Source organism: Pongo abelii, chromosome 16 (assembly GCF_028885655.2).
Source record: "Pongo abelii isolate AG06213 chromosome 16, NHGRI_mPonAbe1-v2.0_pri, whole genome shotgun sequence".
NCBI lineage: Eukaryota > Metazoa > Chordata > Mammalia > Primates > Hominidae > Pongo > Pongo abelii.
This window is the reverse complement of record NC_072001.2, coordinates 95,006,087-95,029,301: the sequence shown is the minus strand read 5'-3', so window position 1 is coordinate 95,029,301 and position 23,215 is coordinate 95,006,087. Positions and strand designations below refer to the sequence as shown.

Below are 23,215 nucleotides of genomic sequence, written 5' to 3'. Positions count from 1 at the left end.
TAATGAATCCTAGTATTAAACACACAACCAGTAACAAGGCCGATATTAAAAAATAAAATAAAAGCACCAATGTGGGAGACATTTTCCTCTATGTACTGCCTAATGGCCTTTTTACCTTGTCTTGTCAACAGAATCACAGGTATTAACATGTTCTTCAATCAATATGGTAGATCTACCTTGATGAAGAGAAGCCTCTTTGCCCCATGATACAAATGTACAGTCTGAGGCCAGGGTTAGTGAAATGATTTAGATCTAATAATAGACACCACCAGGTTTCAAAAGGTTCCAGTGTCCATACGCAATTTTAGAATCTATTAGATCCTTGCTGTGTTAATGAGACCTCTTGCTGAGAATCCAAATTCCCTTTGTAAACTCCATTAACAACCCACAAGGCAGGTGGGCAAATGTGAATGTTCTTATGGTAATAGCATCTTGCCCAGAAAGGGAAGCAGTGAGAAATCACACCCATTGGCCCCACTTGCTTGGAACATTACAGAGAGAAAGGGAGAAAAGTATCTCTCCTTGGAGAGACATCAGAATGAGTCCAACAACAATCCTCCCTCAGTCTCCCGACACCCGAAATAGGAGGCCGTGGTATAAAACAGAAGGTTTCTCAAATGCACCAACTATCCCATAAAAGGTTTGCCAATAAAAAGTTTGGCCAGTTCATTCATGTTCTCAGAATTGTTTAGTCCCTCACAACTTTCTGCCTTTGTTTTTAATTGCCCCAACAGTAAGTCTTTTTCTTAGTAAGAACACATGGAAAATTTTGACTTTGAGAGTTCAGATTCTATTAATGATCCAAGTGCCATTTTAAACTGTTTTTGCTTTTAGAACTAAAAAAAAAAAAAAGTTTTGATTTTCCTATCTGTGCATCAGTTCAAACCAGCACAGAAAATCTGCTGAATATTACCCAAAACACCCACGGTTAGGCTAAAAGAAGGGATGGAAAATTTCAGCCCCAAAGGAATTTTCGGGGGAGTGGAGGGCTGAGGGGTGTCTCCAATGCCGCTGAGAATGCATTCTGACTTTTCACCACAGTTGCCTAAGTGATGCTTAAATGCTTCCTGTTGTAAGTACAGTGGCTCTCCAGGGAGCAAAACAAGCTAAGAGCTGAACAGTGAACAACATTCCAGTCTCTAAATGCCATCTGTCACTCCATACAGCCTATCTCACCTCAACTAGCTAGACTTATCTCACCCCAAAATGCCTGTCACCGAAGTCTAACATTAGAACTTTATATGGTTTTAACCTTCTGTGGGTCATGAACCTTGTTCAATCCAGTGAAAGCTTTCCTCCCAGGGTACATATACACGTAAATCTCCACATAATTCGAAAAGGTTATGGCCCCGACTCCTGCAAAGCACATCCAAGAACCTTTAGCTTCAAGCAGCCAATGATGACTCCTGACATTCTGAAGCCAGATTCTTGAATCTGAGCGCTAAAGAAATACATCTCAATTTTGATGAGTGTCCACTAGCCACCCAAAGCTTTGGTATCTTCTTATTTGTCTATTATGTGGGCTAAAATAAGCATGTGCACACACACACACACACATACACACACACACACGGCTTGGCAGGAATGAAATGGCAAAGCCACGCTGGGAATGGAACACACTCATTTATTTAGCTTATTCATTCCTGACAATATGAAGTCATTTGAGGGAGTTAAGGTAGCTTTGGCAATTGCAGTCAAGTAAAAGAGCCAGGATTGGTTATATTTTTTCCATTCAATAAACAGCCATTGAATAAACTGAGCATGCTCAACATGCTCCTGCCCACATACGCAATGTGCTATTAAACACTTACTGTTCCTGCACAAAGCATGCCAACAGGTTATTTTTAAATACTTTTGTTTGTTTTTGATAGGTAGGGAGAAAGGTGGAGAGGGGACATTCCTTTTGGCATCTAAGTCCTGTAACTTCAATGCCTCTGAAATAATGAAATGAAGAGCTAAGCCAACGCTTTCAAGCTAGCCCCTTTTATTTTATGCATAGGGTCAGGGGTTCTTCAGAGTCTCATGAGTGGTTAATCTTTGTACTGTGAAAGAACTAGCACTTTGAGCAGAGAACAAATGCCTTACCTGAGTTTCCCCTGGACTCTATCCGTATTCAAAGATGCGTGATTATACCTCAAGAGGGAAGCAATCCAGACCAACTCCTATGACATGACAGGCACTCAAGCCTGATGAGGCAGAAACCTGGCAGCTGTAGATGTTGGAAAGGATAATTTATGTGTTCAAGTGACTAGGATTCTAAGGGTTAGATGCTAGCTTCAAGCACGGCTGGATCTAGGAAGCCCTTTTGCTCTCCCTTTTCCTTGGTCTGCTTTTCTCTGTAGGCAAGTTCATTCATTCTTAGGCAAGTTCTCTGCATGTGGCAGCAATGATGGGTACTGGAATCTCTAGGTATTCAGAGTTCTTTCAGTAGCAGTCCTACAAGAGAAGATGGTCCATTTCTCTCAGTCCACTTCTCTCGCCTCACAGTGGACTCTGATTGGCCCACTTCTGGGGCCTGTCACTGTAGACTACTGTAGACCTTCTCTGTGTCACAACTGACCGTGCCTGGACTGACCACATGGCCACTTCTGCAACCCACAGAAACCACCTAAGATGGGAGAGGTAGTTTCCTAGTGAAAAAAAAACAAGGTACTGGACAGACAAAAGCAAATATTCACAAGAGACTCTTCTGTGAGGCATTTTAACACTAAAAAATTATCTAGCAATGAAGAACTCACTTCCCACTAAGGAGGAAGACCATGAACCTCAAATCCCAGTGTTAACAATAGCAAAACACAATGCTCAACAGAAACCAAACCCTTCATGCCATCTGCTCTCACAGAATGCTTCTTGTAGGTGAAAAGGACAAAAAGAAAATGAAGCCAAGATTATTCTCTCTCAGAAAAGTAAACAGTCTTAACTGAAGAGAAACAATATGCATGTTATTAGAGGAAATGTCTCAAAATCTTTTTTAAGAACAATACCTGTGCCACAGTTGAAAAGCAAATAAGATGGGTGTGCCTTCCCTAGTCAGGTGCAGTAAGGAAGCCAGAGTAAAGAAGTAACTAGCAGTATTCTTTGACATCCTTCTGGAAGGAAAATTCCCTCACATGGACTTTCACCTTTCTTTAGGTCATCCTGGGCCTCTCTGGTCCTATTTCCTGCCTATCAAACACTTCAGTGCTATGTTCTAAAGTTTCTTCACAAAGATGCTCTTGCACAGATAGTAAATATCTGTAGACCCCAACCAGCCCCAAATGGTTTTGGTTTATGCATCCCAACACTCTCTTTGGGGAACCTTGAACCGTGCTTTTCTTCCTCTGGCTTGGAAAAATGGTTTCATTTCTTTCCAATCCTGGGAATCCCCATCATTGTGAGGCAGTAAGCAAGGTGTCAGTAGGAGTGGGTCCACTCAGCAGTGGTGTTCCCCTCACTCCTGCCAGGCTGTCCTCTGTTGGTGCAAGATCCCCTGTCCCCTTCCTCCAAATCCAATACCCCTAACATTCAGAACCACAGCAAAGAACACTGTTTTCTGGCTGTGACATTCACAATGTGTGACAGCTTTCTTTTCTTTTTTCATGTTTTATTTATTTGCAACTCAATAGATGAATGCAATTTGAAATTGATGGTCTGGAGCAAAGAGCCCACTACGGCAAGCTACCGTGTGTGTTTGAGCTACCATGTGTTCGAGACATGCTAACCAATGTTGACTCGCAAAGGGCTTGGAGAAGATTTCAATGAGTTGGCAACTCAATCCTCTTGAAAAATATGGATTTCCAGCCTCTCTTAACAATCAGAAGATCTGGAAACACTAACTTTGCATTCCCACAGGGCAACAAATGGTGAAGGACGAGGCAAGGACCAGCTCCCCAGGCTCCACACTGTCTGCTTTTCTCATTCGTCAGCTGAATCCCTTCAGCACTTAAGATTGTGACCCCTGAGCAGATGTGGAAGGGGGCTGCAAAACAAGAATGGCAACACCCATAGCCGGCTCAAAGCCTGTCTGCATGACACTCCTGGCCTCACTCATTTATCTTTTGGAAAAAGTCACCGCAGGGCCAGGGGGCGGGCTTTCAGCTCACACTGAATCTATTTGAACTAACCTGAGCTTTTAAAGTTTTCAGCCAACGTCGACAAGGCTAAAGCCACAAAGACATTCATCACCTAAATGCCCAACTAGCAAATTCCAGCATTTCTAGATTGACAAAATAATATGCAATTATCTAAAATGATGTATATTGTTTATGACACAGGAAAAACTTTATAATATGCCAACTGATAAAAAGCAGGTTTATTTATAGTATGGTTTTTAACTAAGCAAAACTATATACAAAGAAAAAAGGCTGGAATAAAATATACCTAACTACTGACAATAATTTTCTATAGGTATCTGGATTACATATTATTTAGGTTTTCTTATTACATTTCTGTTTTTCTCAATGTTACTAAAATAAGAATACATTATTTAAAAGAAAATTGAGCCAATATGCTTCCAAATTAAGAAGCAACACGCTAGAACCCAGAAAGCCAATCTATACATCACACTGGGGCAATGGCCATACTCTGGGGTGCCTCCAAATTAATACAAACTGGCTCTCCTCCTGCCTGGGGCAATGCTAGCACTTCATGCACTTTGAGATGAGCCACTGGAGGGGGTCTTCAGGAAAAGAAGAGCCCTGCTGGTTTAATTCAGGACTGAAGAGGTTGCTATTCTCAGCTCTGTAAGATGGATCACATCCCAGGCTGAAAATCAGGTTCCAAGGGCTCTTGTCCAAAGATCTGCTCCTGTGTTTAAACAGGTCAGTCATGTATCCATCTGTGCCTTAATTTCTACATCTGGAAATGGAGATTCTATGACCATAAGGATGAAAAGGGCAGCATTTACTGATCCCCACCGTGTACAGGATACCCGATGTTCATGGAAAGCCTGGCCAGGTAGACCAGACCATTTTACTGAAAAGGCAAAAGTCTCAGGGCAACTGGAAACTCATCCAAAACTCAGGAGTTGTGGAGGGGCCAGGATTTCAGTTTCAATACTGTTGGGCTCCAGAGCCCACAGAGGCTTGCCCAAAGGTCACCCAGGCAGCAAGCACAGCAGTGATGCCATGAACCACAGGGCATGAGTTATGAGTGGCTGCGAATGAATAAGAAACACCTATCAGCCCAGGCAATATGGAAGCACCAGATAAGAGCTACAGGCTGTTTCCTAGCAGGTTGCTAAAAACACACTGAAAATGGCATGTGACCAGCAGCTGGGGAGAGGGAATGGAATATGGCCAAAACAAATTGACCACTTTTACAGTGCCATTTATTTTAGAAAAAGAAATTAATGAAGGAAACTTCGATATCAATGAAGTTGCAAGAATATAATGAGCAATGCTTGCTCCCACAGGGGATGGCTTTTTAATTATTTTTTCAGATGAACTGCAGTCACAGTATATTTGATCCATACCCGATCCACGTTCTTTGGAGAGTTAAAACACGTTTTACCCAATGTCAAGTTAAAATAAAAACTCATCAGAGGCAAAATAACTCTTTGCTCCCAGGGTTCTAAAAGGAAATTTGGTTCTCTTTGGTTGCTGGCCAGTATTCGGGGGGCCTTTGTACTAAACAAACACTTGGCAGATGAAATCTGAGAATTATTCTCTTTGCATCATTAACAGAAACACAGAGGGCTGCACTGGGGTTCAGGATAAGTGATAAACAAAGAAAACATGACACATTTTTGTGTCTAATATGTGTGCCTCCTGAGTTAGAGCACTTGTTCTGTGTATTCAGGCCAACAGCAAAGGCTCCCTTCTCAAAGAACCCCTTTCCCCTGGCCAGCTCCCATTCTCTCCAGAACATCCATCCTCAGGAGAATCCGCCAGCCCGTCTCTGTGCCGTGTGTGTGTGTGCGCGCACGTGCGCGTGTATGCACGTGTGTGTGTCTGCCTAACATGCACAACTCAAAATTATCTGGTTTCATCTTGATCCCAATCTGCATTCTTAAAACTGCATCATCCACATTTGATACAATTGCACAGAACTATACACAGACACACAAATGAGCACATATAAAACTGGAGAAATCTTGGCTGGGTGCAGTGGCTCATGCCTGTAATCCCAGCACTCTGGGAGGCCGAGACAGGTGGAGCACTTGAGTTCAGGAGTTCGAGAGCAGCCTGGCCAACATGATGAAACCATGTCTTTGCTAAAAATACAAAAAAAAAGTAACCAGGTGTGGCGGCAGGCACCTATAATCTCAGCTATTGGGGAGGATGAGGCACGAGAATCACTTGAACCCAGGAGGCAGAGGCTGCAGTGAGCTAAGATGGCGCCACTGTGCTCCAGCCTGGGTGACAGAGTGAGACTTCATCTCAAAAAAGAAAAAAAGAAAAATCTGGAGAAATCTGAATAAACTTCATGGATTACAGCAATGTTAATTTCCTGGTTTTGCTACTGTGCGATAGTTACCATGACATCAACAGCAGGGGAAACAGGAAGAAGGATACAGGGGACTTTCCTGTATTTTGTCACAACTTGTGATTCTATAATTTTTAAAAGTTATTAAAAAAAAAACCACATCATCAATTCCTCAAGTACTTAGAGAAAAAAATGACAATACAGCTCCTTACAGAAAACTTTTGGCAAAGAGGCAGGAGTATAGTCTTGGTTTGGTACGGATCTCTTTGGTGTCTGTTATGGGCTGAATAGTGTTCCTTCCCCCAAATTCATATATTGAAGCCCTAACCCCCAGTACATCAGCATGTGACTGACCATATTTGGAGATAGGTCCTTTAAAGAGGCAATTAAGGGTAAATGAGCTAATGTGGGTGGGTCTAAACCAATCTGACTGGCGACCTTGTAAGAGGAGTAAATTGGATACACAGAGACCAGGGATGTGTATGCAGAGGGAAGACCACGTGAGGACACAGGGAGAAGGCAACCATCTGAAATTCAAGGACAGAGACCGCAGAGGATGCCAACCCTAAGGCACCTTAATCTTAAGACTTCCAGCCTCTAAAACTATAAGAAAATACACTCTGTCATTTAAGCCTCCCAGTCTGTGGTGTTTGCTTAGGGTAGCCCTAGCAAACTAATACAATGCCATATCCCACATCCCCCATTCATCTGGTTTTGTCCTCTGGTAATGAGCTCCCCAGCCCTTGGCATCCCTCTTAAGAAGGAAGCATGGTAGGAAATCCCATCAAGCATGGAGCAAAGGTCTTAGCCCAGAAGAGCTAAGCTTTAGATACCCTCCGCCTACCCATGAAAGGTTAGTGCTCAACTATTTGGGGAGCCATCAAAATATGGAAGAGGGATAGGGATTTTTCATGGTAGATCCAGAGGGCATAACCAGAACCAAGGGTATGGGAAGTTGTAAGGTGGCCTATTTCTAACACGACATTTAAAAAAACCTCCTAGTGGCTACTGTGGTTCAAAAACAGAATGAAAGGCATGTGAAGGTATGGCGCCCACATTGCTGGAAAGAGCTGAGCAAAAGATGGAACAGATCAGCTGCTCCTGCCCCAAATGTCTGAGGTCTGATTTGCAGCCATCTCAGCTCAAAGCACTAAGAAACAGGGGTGCAACCTTTTTCCAGAACCCAGACCTGAACCGTTAGCTAGGACCACCTTCCTCTCTCTCCATCCTACCTCCAGTACTCCATTCTGGCTCTGACACTCATTCTCCATTTCAGCAGCAGCTCTCTCCTTGGACTCCAGACACACTGCTGTCTTCCCAGCTTCCCGGCTCCTGCTGCAATTTTTATGCCCAGGAGGCTTCGGGCTGTCTCGTGGAATGCCCTGGCTTGCACCCGACTCCCTGGACCATGCACCACCCTTGAGCTCCCATCCCAGCCTTGTGAGCAGATCCCAGACATACCTGAAATAAGTGTCACTTTCAGACCCACGGCCTAGCCCTATCCAGGTAAATGAGCTTGGGTAAGTTACTCAACCTCTCGGAATCACAGTTTACCTATCTGCTTTGTTTAAAACAGCAAAAATTTTAAAAATCCATGTCCAACTATAGAAAGTATTAAATATTATCATATATATTCAGAAGGGATTATATATGCAGCAATGTCATAGAATAGTAACAAAAAATGTTCATGAACTAGTAAGAGAAATGAAATTACACAAAACATCATCTATCTTGAACACATTTTCATAGAAAAGCATGCTAATGCAGAAAAAAGAATAGAATTATGTACACCATAAAGCTACAATATTCTCCAATTATTCTTTTTCTACATATTCAAAATTGTAAACAGTGAACACGTAATGCTTTTTAACTAGGAATAAAGTTATTTAGAAATCTTTACTACTCCCATTTCACCTTTTCCTCCTTGAAAAAAAGGGGGGCAACCTAATGAAAGGGCACAGTAAGTCCATTCCATCATCCTACTTACACTTTCATAAAAAGCAAATACGACTTGTGTTTTGAACTTAGAGAAACAGAAGGACAGCTAAGAAAACTGGGCTAATGGAAAATCATAACATGGAGCTAGAGACATGACTAGACTCCCAAAGAATGGATTCTCGGACCTCAGTAGGGGCCCAATAGTCTCCACTGCCACTGCACCCATGTAGTCACTCTAGGAACAAAGAGTGCCACGTGCCACCCACAGGTCACTGTCTGGCTGCACTGTGAGGCCGGGTGCCACATGATGCCGCAGTGAAAGCCTGCCAGCAGAGCCGAGTCCCCATTCATCCAGTTTTGTCCCCTGGTAATGAGCTCCCTTGGCTCCCTCCCACAATGGAAAGGACTGGCTGAAGAATGGTGCCAGCCAGAGGAGCCCCTTGTGAATAGCCCATCCAGGAATCCAGGAATCTGGCAGCGGCTCAGCCACAAGAGGCCAAAGCAAGTAAGTCATTTCAGTGGAAAATATCGGCTTGATTCAAGATGGAACGCTTCACTTTGCCCTGGGTTGTAGTGGAAGCTACGACACGGCCACCGATGTACAAACAGCACCCATCTAGTCTCCCACAATGTGGGTGACCCGGGGCAGGTGTCATCACCACTGACCTGCAGCCTGAGCCGTGCATGTTGATCATTCTGTTCCCTGCTGACACCCAAAGGGAAGGCTCGGCTCAAGAACAAGCTGGTGTTCTATACATGCCATATTTATAATTCTTTCAATCTCCACTATAGTATCACAATTTAGGCATACGACCGGACAGCTGGTTGTGGGCCCCTCTCTAGACCAGCTCTGCAGGAGCTGTTATTCCTCCCCGATGGATATACATTTACACCTACAGTCCCAGCATCAGTCCCTTGAGACTTTCCTCCTCTTCAGGGAGTTCAGAGGCCAGAATTTTATATCAATCCTGTCCAGTGGGCTACTCCAAATACTGTGAAGTAAAGTTAAGTGGCTTCAGGAACTAGTGCCGTATTAGAGGAGATAAACTCTGAAATATTCTCACTACCAAAAACACTTTTTTATAGCTCGTACAATAAATAAATGAATGAGTTATACTCTGCATATGCTATGATCTTAAATTATACCTGGAGAATAAACCACGTATGGAATAAAAGGCCACCTATTGAGGCCAGTCTATGCAAAAGACTTGTCCTCTCCTGATCCCGATAAACACAAACCCATGTAAACCAGTGCAGAGAGACCCAGAACTATCATCTCCACGGCACGGGCTACGATGTTTTGGATCTGGCCATATGTAACAGAGCCACCAACATGTTCATATGTCATGCAAAGAGACACTCCCCCAACTCAGACTTATCACAGAGGAATGGGGTGACCAAACAGAAATTTGGCTGAATAGTTCTTCCTACCAAAGACTCAATGCAAATCCTACAGACAAGGCCTCACAATTCAAGAAGGCCTCCTGCCTCAAATGATCAGCCCTACTGTCCACGCCTCCACCTCCCACACCTCCATGTCCCAAATCAAAGTGCTTCCTCACCATAAAGCTTTTGGCACATTCAAACCAACCCTCACCCAGTGTGGGGAAACAGCACAGTTTAACTCATCAGGAGACACTTCCAGAAGAGGGTTCAGCGACTGCGGCTGGAAGCCCCAGGCAGAAGTGATACAGCACTGTTAGGACTTCAGGGGTGACTCTGGGGAGAAATTTTTCTACTTGATTCTATCAGCAGAGACAACAATTCAGGTTTTCACTCCCCATTTCATTCCCTGTGCTCTGATTGATCTACTTCCTGTTATTCCTACCAGAAAACAACTCTCCCAGAGACCTAGGGTGACATCAGTGAAGTCAGAGGGTGGACCTCAGGAGATCTTTGTGGCTACATGCTGTAGTCCATGATCTGGTGTGCAAAAAACTCACATGGAGTGGCTTTCACTCGAGACTTAAGGCAATGAAAGAAAAATGATTACCTTAGTTCCCTTCCTCCACCATACCCACTCTCAGGTAATAATGGAAACCCCTAACCATCTCAGGCCTGAGCCATTTTCTCTTCCACTTTGTTCCACAGGTAGGTGGTGACTAGGCTCACTGGTGCTCCATCCTCTGAATGGAGAGGCGCATTCCTTCCACCTTTCCTGCCCAGAGCCTGCTCACAGCCAGCCAGAACATCTGCGTGCAACATACGTGTTCAGTAAACGTGTCTACTCCAAAGCTGGGCCGGAAAGACACAGAGAAAAATCTGCATTCCGGTGTGTCCTGCTTCCAAACTGTCCTATCTCAGCAAGCTTGAAGCTTGGCAGATAGGAACCTTTATGTCAAATCCAGTTCAAATTCTATTTTCACTTAAAACTCCATAATATAATTAACTTTCTACCTCAAGGCACATTGCTTTTGGGAGGCATAAAGCTTCCCTGGGTAGAGGTAATTTTTTCAAAGCTTAGCACTCAGTGACTGGGGATGTGTCAGAAAAATCCAGCAGCTGGCAGGAGACAAAATTACACTTTGTAAACAAGGGATACAGATGCTGGGCTGGCCAGCCCTCACCTTACATGCAGCCATCCAACAGAGCCCACTGCAGCGACTGAAAACACTGCCCGCCACATAACAAACAACTTGCCACTCAGATGATCCTTAACCCCCATGCACAAGTGGTTTCCATCCTTCCAGTAAAAAACATCAGAAACTCTGACCGTGAAAAATAACTTTTCAAAACACAAATACCTTCTTTCTCTCTAAATACCCAATTCCCATGCATACTTCCATTATTGAAAAAATTACCAGAAGTCACCAACTTTAATGATGCCAAATGCTGGCAAAGCCATCACCTCTCCTTTTGAGCTGCAATAGGACAATGACCAGGACATCATTTTGATTCTTCAAAGCTGGAGTTTCCAATGTGTAGACCCCAGGTATACCTTGGTGGCTAATATCAGAAAGCCCAAAGTCCACATACACACCCAAAAAGAAGAGATAAACATACAACTCCTCCCGATCATGTTTTCCCACTGAAGCGGTGTTAGTGGTCTAGCCCCGTGGAGCTCAAATTCGGCCGCTCATGAGAATCACCTGAGAACTTTTAAAAACTTCTCAATGCCCAGGTTGCACCCCCAGGCATGAGTATTTTTCAAGAACACTAGGTGTGCAGCCAAGTCTGACAACCAGTACTCTGGCAAAATCAAAGTGCACCAGGCCACCTTTTATCCATGGTCAACACACCCTGGTCTCTTGCTAACACGGCTGGGGCAGCTCCTACCTATATAGAGCGAGGAGTCCTTCCTCCGCACGTGGTCGTCGATGTAGGAGACGCCCAGGGGCTGCACAGGGGTAGCACCGATGCCCAGGAGCACCTGGGCCCCAATGAGCAGCAAGTACATCATGTTGGTAGCCGTCCGGTTGCGGCAGATGAGGTCGGGGTCGGGCCCCTCGTCGCCGCCCGAGCCATTGGCTGCGCAGACGTCGCGGCCCTCGGCGCCCCAGCGGATCTCGCCCGCCTCGTACTTGTACTGATGGGTCAGGAACTCGGGCAGCGCCGACAGCAGCGCGCCCAGCGCCATGACGATGCCGCCGCAGCCGATCAGGCGCGGCCGGTGCCCGCGTGCCCCGAAGTAGCTCACGAAGAGGATGAGCGCCAGGTTCCCGATCTCGAAGCTGCTAGCGATCACACCCACGTCAGCGCTCTGCAGGTTGAACCTACGCTCCAGGGTGGTCAGGACGCTCACCTGAGGGGGGCAAGAAGAAATGTCAGAGCCAAGCCAAGGAGATGCCCAGGAGGCCTCTCCCCGCCTGACTGTGCGCTCTGCCCTTCCCCCCAGGGACCCTCCCACCTGGCCTCCGGTGCCAGGTGCAAAAAGGCAGCTGTGTAAATGCCTTTTAACCTGACGCATCAGAAAGACGTTTATTTAGTATCATAACCCTAATTCAGTTAACGAATTCACTTTCCCAGTAGCAACAATGTTTTTTCTGGCATCTGTTTCCATCCTGAAAGCCTCTACCCTCTTCCGGAAACACTGCATTCCCCACCCCCGCAGACCTCCACCACAGACAGCCCATGAAATCCTATGTAAGTCCTGAAGTGCGCGGTTTGCACACACTCCCAGATATATACTAGGGATAAAGTCCATGCCAGAAAGACAGAGGAGCCAGGGGATTTTCCGCAGGAGGTTAGCAAAGCCTATCCCCCACCCCAAAATAAAAACAAACTTAACAAAACCTAAGTGGCAAAATGCACAAGCTAAATTAGCCTAGCAGAGTAATCATTTGCTCTTTGCTTCCGTCTGGAAATTTCCAGTGTACATTTCCCTAGAGGCCATTAGGTAAATACACCCCTGACTGTTCTAAGCACTATGACCCTGCCAAGTACCCTCCAACTGAATATTATGATTTCTCCCGTTTTTTTGTATTCTTGTCTGCCCTATGTTTGTTAAATATATACTGAACATCTGCTGCTTGCCAGGCAATGCCCTAGACACAAGAGAAAAGTGATGGGGAGAGGACACCTGGCCTGAAGAAGCCATCTAGCAAGGAGGTAAACATGTACCTAAGAATAACACAAAGGGACTGGAGGTGAGATGTGTGATGCAGACCTCACACTAAGGGGGCCATGAGGAGATGCATTCTTATAGGGCTTCTTGAAGTGGTAAGAAAATGAGATGGCTACCCTGTCCTGCTGTGTGCAAATTCCACACAGGGTGCTATGAGCAAGACAAGAGTCCTTGTCATAGGAGATCTGACAGCTGAATGATGTCCTTGCTGAGTAGGGAAGAACACTTTAGGCAAAAGGAACAGCATGAGCCAAAGATGGGTGGCATGATTTCATCATGGAAGAGAAAATAGTTGGGGCCGGGAGCAGTGGCTCACACCTGTAATCCCACTTTGGGAGGCCGAAGTGGGCAGGTCACTTGAGGCTGAGTTTGAGACCAGCCTGGCCAACATGGCAAAACCCCTTCTCTACTAAAAATACACAATTTAGCGAGGCGTGGTGGTGCATACCTATAATCCCAGCTACTCAGGGAAGGCTGAGGCAGGAGAATTGCTTGAACCCTGGAGGCGGCGGTTGCAGTGAGCTGAGATCACACCACTGCACTCCAGTTCGGGCAATAGAGCCAGACCTTGCTTCCAAAAAAAAAAGGAATAGTTGGAAAGGTGGGGTGAGGACAGATTGTAAGGAGCCACAAATGCCACAGGGATGAATTTAGACAATCCCGAGCAATTAGGTAGACAGAATATAGATTGTGGAGGGAGGAAAACCTGGTTTGAACCCCTGTTATTATTTCCTTAGCTCTGTGTCCTCAGTCATGTTACTCAAACTCTCCCAACCTGGATTCTATGAAACAGGAATTATAATATCTAATCAGCAGGAGGGATGTGAAGATTAAAAATAATGGATGAAAAGTCTGTTGTTAGCACAGAGCAGCCTCTCCCTTCCTACATGGCAGGAATGCATGGAGAGAGACAGCAAAACAGAGGCTCTAGGGCCAGACCACCTGGGTCCATCCTGACTCTGGCTGACCTTGACCAAGTTACTTTGCGCGTTAGTTTCCCCATCTGTAAAAGGGGGATAAGAGTGCTACCTCATAGAGCTGGTGTCAGGAGTCAACAACACATACATGTAAATGCTAGGGAAGGGTCAGCTATAACCATTATCATTATCATTTATCTGTGAGCACCGGAGAACAGCAAAGGTTTAATAGTGTAAGGGTCACACCACGTGTGGTGAATGGAGGGTGGAAGAAGGCCAGCAGTGAAGACAGCTGGGCCATATTGAGAGAGGGGAGAAGAAAAGGCCACGTCAACACACTGGCAATGGGAATGAACAGGAAAAGATGTAAGAAGCATTTTAGGGCAGAGTTCTATTTCAGGGAGAATGAGCTGGATCTGCTGACCAACTGGGTGTGTCTACTAAGGAAAGGTCAAAAAGGAGAGTCTTATGGATCTAACCTTCCTCCAAATCTACAAATATGGACACTGTTGCAAACATCCATGCATCTACAACCTCTGCAGTGTCCAGATACGTGTATCTATGCACATACAAACATACACTTGTGCTAATTAGCATGCCTCTACTCAATTTTCCTTTACTAAAAAAAAAAAAAAAAACGCTATAGCCAGGTGATTCCTCTTAGCCTCATTTTCAAACCCATATATTTAAACAAACTCATTGAGCCTAGTGGTTCTCAATCCTACCTGCAGATTGGACGCACTCGGGGAGCACTAAAAATTTCAGAGGCCTGGTCCCAACTGGGAGGTTCTGACTGAATTGGTCTGGGGAGCAGCCTGGGGGCCCTAGGACGCTTTCAAAGCTCCCAGGCGATTCTGATGGCAGTGAGCAGCACGGGGCTAAGGCCATGACACCCATTATTAGGGGTCTTTCTTTCAGCCCTGGCCTTGGGCAAGCTCTGCAGAGCAGGGTTATGACATCTGTGACACCCTCTATCTCTGGCATTCTGATCCCAACTCCTATTTCCATTGTGCTTTCTAGTCAAGTCAAGGCCAGCTTGCAAATCACTCAGCCCTAGTTATGTGATTAGATTGTTACTTTTAAAACACCAGGTATTTGCCGCTGTTGAGAAACGAAGTTTAGCTAGTCCTGGCATCATTCAAATGGCTTTTAAATACTCCCAAAGAAGTTCTGTCTGAAGGGTCTGGGCAGGTAAAAACAAATTCATTTATTTACTACTTTCCTTCGCAACACAAACAAACATACAAACATGAAGGAATAAATGATTTACCAGAGGTTTATAATAGGTGACACAATGTGGGAACAAAAAGGAAGGCAGCCTAAAGACCTGGGAGGTAGGGGACTTTGGGGAGGCTTGCCCAGGCCTTTATGTTAGTCTTGAGAGAGGCCCAAAGGGGACTGGATGCAGAAGTGGAAAAGAACATGTCTGGGTGGGGTCCCCTAGAGAGTCACCCCTGGAGAGGTGGCTGAAGCAGTCTGGTAGGTCTTCAGCTTTAGGACCCACCATGAGGCTGGAGGGTAACAAAGTAGGCGAAAGGATTAGAACAGAAGCCGTATCTCATTTTTGCCATGATGCCTCATGACATACACACAAGACAACAAATCTGAAACATGACAACTGCTCCATTTCAGCAGGTGTGCTGTGTCATAAAATATCATGCAGGTGTGCACATTGATGACAGATAAGGGTGATGGGGACAGAGACAGCTGTGGGCAAAACAAAAAATAATCAGTTCTTTCAGAGACAGATAACGCCTGTGCCTGCAGCTCTTGTCCTGGCTCCCACCTGCTCTTTGCAGAGCAACTCACAGGGGTGACAGGAAGTAGTAGGGTCTTTCCCTCCTTGACCTGTGGCTTCTGCTGGGCTGCAACGCCAGTCTGGGTCAACAGTTAAGTCATGAAAAGGTTCTGAAATGATGCTTTGTGGATCAATTAGATCAGAGGCTAATGTTTTCACTCATTTAAAACACAATTTTGAGAAGACAAATTAAGTATGCATGAGGCCATAAAACCCACTTGTGGCTTTTATGTGGCCGTGAACAATCCAGCCTGAGGAAGGGCATGTGGAAGGGAATGACTGTCTTTACTTAATGGGTAACAGGACTAATGGAGAAGGTCTTGATAATTAGAGAAGAAGAAGCCACAACTGCAAGAGGAAAAGGAAAGAGGAAGCGCCCTTATACTGAACCAAGTGTATATGAAGTTATTATGTAAAGAATGCAGTATGTATCAGACTTCTACAATGATTATTCAAAAAAAAATTAGCTTGCATTTCAGAATGTCCTGGAGCACTTGTTAAAAAATATAGATGTCCCGGCCAGGCGCGGTGGCTCACGACTGTAATCCCAGCACTTTGGGAGGGTGAGGCAGGCGGATCACAAGGTCAAGAGATCGAGACTATCCTGGCCAACATGGTGAAACCCCGTCTCTACTAAAAATACAAAAATTAGCTGGACGTGGTGGCACATGCCTGTAGTCCCAGCTACTTGGGAGGCTGAGGCAGGAGAACTGCTTGAACCCAGGAGGCAGAGGTTGCAGTGAGCTGAGATTGTGCCACTGCACTCCAGCCATGGTGACAAAGCAAGACTCTGTCTCAAAAAAATATATCTATATATCTATACCGATATAGATATGTATATATAGAGAGAGATATATAGATATGTGTCTGATACCCAGCTGGAGATGAGGACCATTGACCATTCAGGCACCAGGCACATACTCACCATCATTCTAGAACCAAGGTTCTCAACCTTCACTAGCAGTAAAATTACCCCCAGAGAGTATGAGACTGCTGAACCCCAAGCCAAGAGTCTTTGATTTTGCAGGTCTGGGGTGGGGTCTAGACTATGCGTTTCTAACAAGCTACCTGGTGACACTGATGCTGCTAATCAGAGGACCCCACTTTTGAGTACCTTGGCTTTACTCAACTTCCTCTTCTCAACTAGCCTTCCCCCATTCAAAAGATCAAAGAGTTTAAGTTATCTACAAATTGAAATTATCACCTCCTCATTTCCAGTTCATGGAGACACTGTCTCCTCATGTGGGAAATGTTGGGATGCATTTCTGGGAGCCTCACCTTCTGGAAAGTGCTGAAGTCACAGTAAGGCCAACTGCAACTATGAGCACGTAGCCCAAAAGGGAGAGCTTCAGTCTATGTTGCCATAGGACAGGACACATTCAGAGGCCACGGCCAAGTACTCATGAGCCCATCCTCACCTTCAAAAGGTGCCAACCAGGGGCAAGGTTATCAGGCATTCACTTAACAAAAAAACACTTATTCTTAGGGGCAGGCAGCAGCAACTCAGGGGCTCTCCCAGAGGTGTGTCCATCTTCTCACTCTGGCCTGGGTGGCAGGGCCTTGGCCTGAACTGGCATCACCTGAGCTTTTGAAAAACACCTGTGCTTGTCCTCCCACCTGCAAGACTGGGCATCTGTATTTTCAGAGTTCCCTGGGTGACTCTAACATGCATGCAGGTAGAGGCGTGTGCATGTGTATCAGGTGGCAGAGAGGTTGTGCATGCATGGATGTTTACACCAGAGCAGCCTGGTTCTATCAGTGTAAGTCTGGAGCAGGAGAGCCTCGAGTTCCCATCTGGCTTTGACAGCATTTGGTCAAGTCAATCTTCCTGAGCCTGTTTCCACACCTGTGTGGTGGAGAGAACAATACTTGCTTCTGCAGACATTAATGAAGTCATACATCAGAGCAGCTGGCCCACAGTAGGTGCACACTAAAAAGCTAGCCACATCAATGGTGTGCATGCTCTGTGACTTCACTTCAAATTCAATCCCACACAGCCAAGTGACTGCTCTGTGGGAGATGCAAGAAACATAACCATGATTAAGAGAGCATGCCGCCTTATAGGAGTTTACAGTCTGGGGACAGCAGAACGAAACAATCTACCAATGAATGGCACAATTGAATCTCCGTCTCCCAGATTCAAGCCTGCAACAGGGTAACAGAGTGGCAGAGGGTTTGAGGGAGCAAGAACATTCACTTGGCTGTGTGTGGAGGAATATATACCTGGGATGCAACAAAGATCAACTAGATTTTAATAGCTGTGGGAGGGGAGAGGCTGCCACAACATTCCAAGAGCAAAGATCAGTGGCGTCAAGGAGGCTGGCAGAGGGAGAGTTTAGACCACCCCTGGGGAAAGGCAGGAATATGGAGTGGCTTCAGAGAACTGTGAGTAGTCATCCGAGATAAAAACTGCCTTGAAGGCCAGACTGAGGCTTTGATTTAGAGGTCAATGGGGAGCCAAGGGAGGTTCTTGAGCAGGAGCCACTCTTCTGCAATATTAACCTGGCACTGCTGTGCAGGTATCAGGGAGGAGAGACTGCCGGGGCAGCTATTTCCACAGTGCTGGGGAGAGAGGAGGCTTCAGCAGGCTAATGCTGGTGTAACAGCAAGGAAAGGCCCCTGTGGCAGAGCCACCTTAGAGGTCCAGCTCAACAGAGGCAGCAGCTGATTGGAGGCATGGAACAAACAAGGTGGAGCCGAAACGTCCCTGTGAGAGTCTCACCTGGCTCAGTCTGGAGTGCTTGTGAAGGCTGAGAGAGCAGGATGCTCTGTGAGGCTGGGAGGAGCCCGGGAGTGCAGTGTGGAGAGCCTGCATTTTAAAGTCCTTCTGCTGAGTAGCAGCAGATGTGACAGAACTGAGCGGGCTCTTCCTGGGGAGCTTCGGGGAACCTATACCCTCAAACTGCACGCTCAGCAACAGGGCCCATGTCAGGGAGCAGATGCTAAAAACAGTGCAGGAGATGTCAACCTCGCTGTGGTCCTGCAAAAATCTGTGGTTTTCCCAACAGGGGTTCCTGAACCGGGTTTGGCATACTTTCTCTGTAAAAAGCCAGTCAGTAGATATTTAGGCCATACGGTCACCATAGCAGCTACTCAGCTCTACCACCATAACACAAAAGCAGCATGCGTGGACAATATATGAACAAATGGAAATGGCTGTGTTTCAATAAAACTTTATTTACAAAAACAGGCAGCAGGCCACATTTGGTCCACAGGCCATATGTAGAATGCCAAACCCCTGATCTCTATAAATTCAGCTTGGGAAATCACACTATTCCCATGCCTGGCAGTACAAACACTGGCCATTGGTAAGTATATGAAGCACCCCTGTTGCTATAACAGAAAAGTCATTCCAGGCACAATTTTAATGCAAGTTTTTTGGGTTTGTTTGTTTTGTTTGAGACAGAGTCTCGCTCTGTCACCCAGGCTGGAGTGCAATGGCGCGACCTTGGCTCACTGCAACCTCCGTCTCCCAGATTCAAGTAATTCTCCTGCCTCAGCCTCCCGAGTAGCTGGGATTACAGGCACCCGCCACCACGCCGACTAATTTTTGTATTTTTAGTAAAGATGGGGTTTCACCATGTTGGCCAGGCTGGTCTTGAACTCCTGACCTCTGGTGATCTGCCCACCTCGGCCTCCCAAAGTGTTGGGATTACAGGCGTGAGCCACTGCGCCCGGCCAATTTTTTTTTTTTAATTCCATTAAAGTAATTTGCAAGATAACTTCAGTGTCTTGTCTGATGTGCCAAGGACATGTCCTCCTGTAGTAAAGTTGGAGAAAGAGACTTAATCACCTAAGCCCAGAAGTCATTTCCCCATGATGAAGCAGCAGCAGCAATAGTGTGAGATTTTGTTTCTCATCTAGACAGCAGCTCCTTGGAGTGAGTCATCTACAGTTCTAGGGAAATGGCACACAAAATGCATCCACTTGTGAATTCCAGGATCCTAGATCTGCAGAACCAAGTAACAGAAGACGACACAGGATCAACCTCTTGTCATGGCTATGGTGGCAAAGAGAACACCCACCTCATGCGCTGACTAGGGAAAAGAGACATTTAGTCAATGATGTTTTATTTGTGGTGGAATGATTTAGCCTGGATCATGTTCACATATAAATGGGGGCCATTTTAAAACCATTTTTCTTTAAAAAGCAGAGTAAGAATCATACGGAGAATCTCATAGACACAGACTCTAAACTCCAGTCTATACCACAAGCGTCATCATTTTAGGGGGCAAGTTGTGGGGGTAGGGGTTACAGTGGAAAATGTGTGAGATTTTGAGTTTCATATTAACTGGGTAATATGAGACAAGGCATTTAACACCCCTGCAACTCTCCTTTCCCTTCTATAACATGGAGATAACAATCCCCCCCTTACCGTTTTGTCACAGGGTCCAAATGAGGGAGAGAAAGGCTCTGCACACCTGCACGTCACAGTTATGCCTGGGGTTGTGCGTGGTGGCTTTCCTCATCCTTGCAGCAGGATCATGGAAGCTGCTGGCTCTCTCTCTCTGGACCTCTGTACTGCCCTCTCCACACCTGGGTCTTTCACAGGGGCACTATCGTTCTCTCTGATCACCTAGTCTGCGAGTGAGAGCCTGGCTTTCCTTAGAAAGGTTTCCTTAGGGCTGGGCATGGTGACTCACGCCTGCAATCCCAGCACTTTGGGAGGCCAAGATGGGCGGATCACCTGAGGTCAGGAGTTCAAGACCAGCCTGACCAATATGGTGAAACCCCATCTCTACTAAAAATGCAAAAAAAAAAAAAAAAAAATTAGCTGGGCATGGTGGCACATGCTTGTAATCCCAGCTACTCAGGAGGCTGAGGCAGGAGAATCTGCCTGGGAGGCGGAGCTTGCAGTGAGCCAAGATCATGCCACTGCACTCCAGCCTGGGCGACAGAGTGAGACTCTGTCTCAAAAAAGAAAAAAAAGAAAGGCCTCTTTGGGCCAGGCACAGTGGCTCATGCCTGTAATCCTAGCACTTTGGGAGGCCAAGGTGGGCGAATCACCTGAGGTCAGGAGTTCAAGACCAGCCTGGACAACATGGTGAAACCCCGTCTCTACTAAAAATACAAAAATTAGCCAGGCTTGGTGGCGGGTGCCTGTAATCCCAGCTACTTGGGAGGCTGAGGCAGGAGAATCGCTTGAACCCAGGTGGCAGAGGTGCAGTGAGCTGAGATTGCACCAGTGCACTCCAGCCTGGGCAACAGAGTGAGACTCCATCTCAAAGAAAACAAAACAAAAAAAAAGGCCTCCTTGGTCTGTCCTTTAAGACTCCGTCTCTGCCATCGCCTGCATTTTTCTCTACTTCACTATTTGCACCTTCCTCAGGCTACTGTTTCCTCTATACTCCATTTCTTAGTTTCCCTCATCTCCCTTTTCTTCCACTCTTTCCTCTAAATGGCCCTAAAGTAAAATTGAGGCAAATGTTATTATTCCTTAACATTTAGTGAACTTTTATGTTCATTGATTCATTCTAAGAGTATGTAACATTTCATGATTGTCTCTTTAAAAAAACAAACAAACTCAATTTAATTGCTTCCTACTCATAAATCTCATCATTGATTTTTCTCTGTAGCTCTTTGGTCCATCATAGAAAAATAAAGACTCTCCATCCCTCCTGGGTACAGTCAACTAATAGAATTTTCTACCACTCAGGATCAGAGCTTTCAATTCATTTCCAGATATTTTTGCATCAGACTATTATTAATAGTTTGTGTTTCACACCTTTAACACACCAACTTCTGTGGTGCCAGGGCTCTTTTATTAGAGAAACTTTAAGAATAATGATTTCAATGATTTCCTCAGCATTCAACAAAAATGTATAGAGGATCAGACATATTCTCAAGACAGAGATCTTAGTCTAAGGCACTCATTTGATTTATGCACACACACATGCTGCTATACGCAGAACCGTTTTCACTGAATCGGGCTTCTTTATATGCCCCAGGGCCCCGGCTTCCTGTCAAATGCATTGAAAATCCTATATTGCAAAGCTGTACCATGCCAGGGGCTGGATATGCAAAGTTCGATAAGACCTGGTCTCTGCCCTCAACCAGCTCACAGTATCATGGAGACAACAACTATGAAAACAGGCAATTATCATAAAAGATGAATAAAGTTTCTCTCTATCGGAATAAAGAAAAACACACAATCAGTGCCCAAAGAAATAGCACACAGTTAGCCCCTAGCAACTGAAGAGAAAAGTGTCTCATCCTTGCAAGCTCTGGAATGGGGGTATCATTAAATACAATCATATTGAACATTTGTTATTACTTATGCCAAGTCCAGTATGGAGCGCTTTATGTATTCTGACACACTCATTCTCCATCATGATTCCATGAGGCAGAAATATTATTATCCCATTCTACAGATGAGGAACCTGAGCCCAGAGAAGATAACTATCCCATTGATGCCACACAGCTAAGGCGCAGAGCCAGGATTGACGCCCAACCCCACTGGTCACATAGCACCCAAGTCACCAAGCACTGTGCCCCTGTGTCGGCGAGGTGGCCTCTGACCTGGGGGTGAAGGCTAATGGGCCTATCAGCCAAGCAGGGGCAGCCCCAAGCAAATTGGTGACCAAACTTGCCCTAAAAAGTAATGATAAGTTTAGTTATTGTTAAAAGTTATATAAGGAGGAAAAAGAGTTCTGAGGTCATATGAAATTTTTAAAACTCTGGGTTGAACAAAGATAAATAGTTTTCTTTACAAGACTTTTATAAGTTTTTCAAATGGTAACATTTACTGTCAAAAATACATCAAAATATATATTATGTAGCATTTCCTGAAACTCCCTTGACCATATAACTTAAAAAAAAAAAAAAACAAAAGTAAGCATCCCTTGAAAACATATACACAGCCTGCCGTCCATTTCCACAGGTCCATCCAGGGATTCGACCGACCATGGATCCAAAATATCCGGAAAAAAATAAAAAAAAACAACACAGCAATCAAAATAACTAAATTAAAAACCAATAGTATAAGAACCATTTATACTGCATTAGGTATTACAAGCAATCTAGAGAAGATTTAAAGTATATGAGACGATTTCATAAGTTAAAGTCCAATGCTATACTATGTTCTTTGACGGACTTGAGATTCTTCAGATTTTGGTATCTGCAGAGGGCTCTGGATATCCCACAGATACCAAGGGATAGCTATATATACTATCAGAAACATTGGTTTAAGGCAGATATGAGATATTTTTAAAATTAAGGTCTAGCAAAAGCTCTGCTTCTCCTGGGAACTAGTTCTACTGTTTCTCTCACCTTACCAACCAAAAGTCTATAAATAATGTGATTATAGCTGTATTTCTCTGTTTGCTTTGGTTCCCAGGAATCTCAGACCCAAGCCTGCAGCCATGCGAGAGCAATGATGTGGGATGTTAGGGATGAGCGTAATCATCTCATTTCTTTTTTTCTTGGCCTTCAAATTCTACTTGTAATTCCATAGGACGGTACTGCTTACAACTCATCTCTACCAGGTCAGGGTACAAAAATCATTGTATGTAAATTCCTCAAGAGCAAACCATCAGACAGGTAGGGTTAAATCCTAACTATCAAGATAATCAATTTCCACCTAATTATATCCTC

The 23,215-nt window shown here is 45.1% G+C and overlaps 1 protein-coding gene across 8 annotated transcripts in view; it reads right to left on the bottom strand.

Moving 5' to 3' along the window:
• Window positions 1–23,215, bottom strand: part of SLCO3A1 (solute carrier organic anion transporter family member 3A1) — a 323,050-nt gene that overhangs the window by 248,738 nt on the left and 51,097 nt on the right. For 7 of the 8 annotated variants that reach the window (XM_002825852.5, XM_024232723.2, XM_024232724.3 and 4 more), the window contains one exon: window positions 11,620–12,085. In XM_002825852.5, coding sequence (XP_002825898.3) covers window positions 11,620–12,085 — 466 coding nt within the window. Of the gene's footprint in view, window positions 1–11,619; window positions 12,086–19,415; window positions 19,572–23,215 lie in introns of those variants that run through there. The other variant, XM_054531903.2, reaches the window with a different exon arrangement.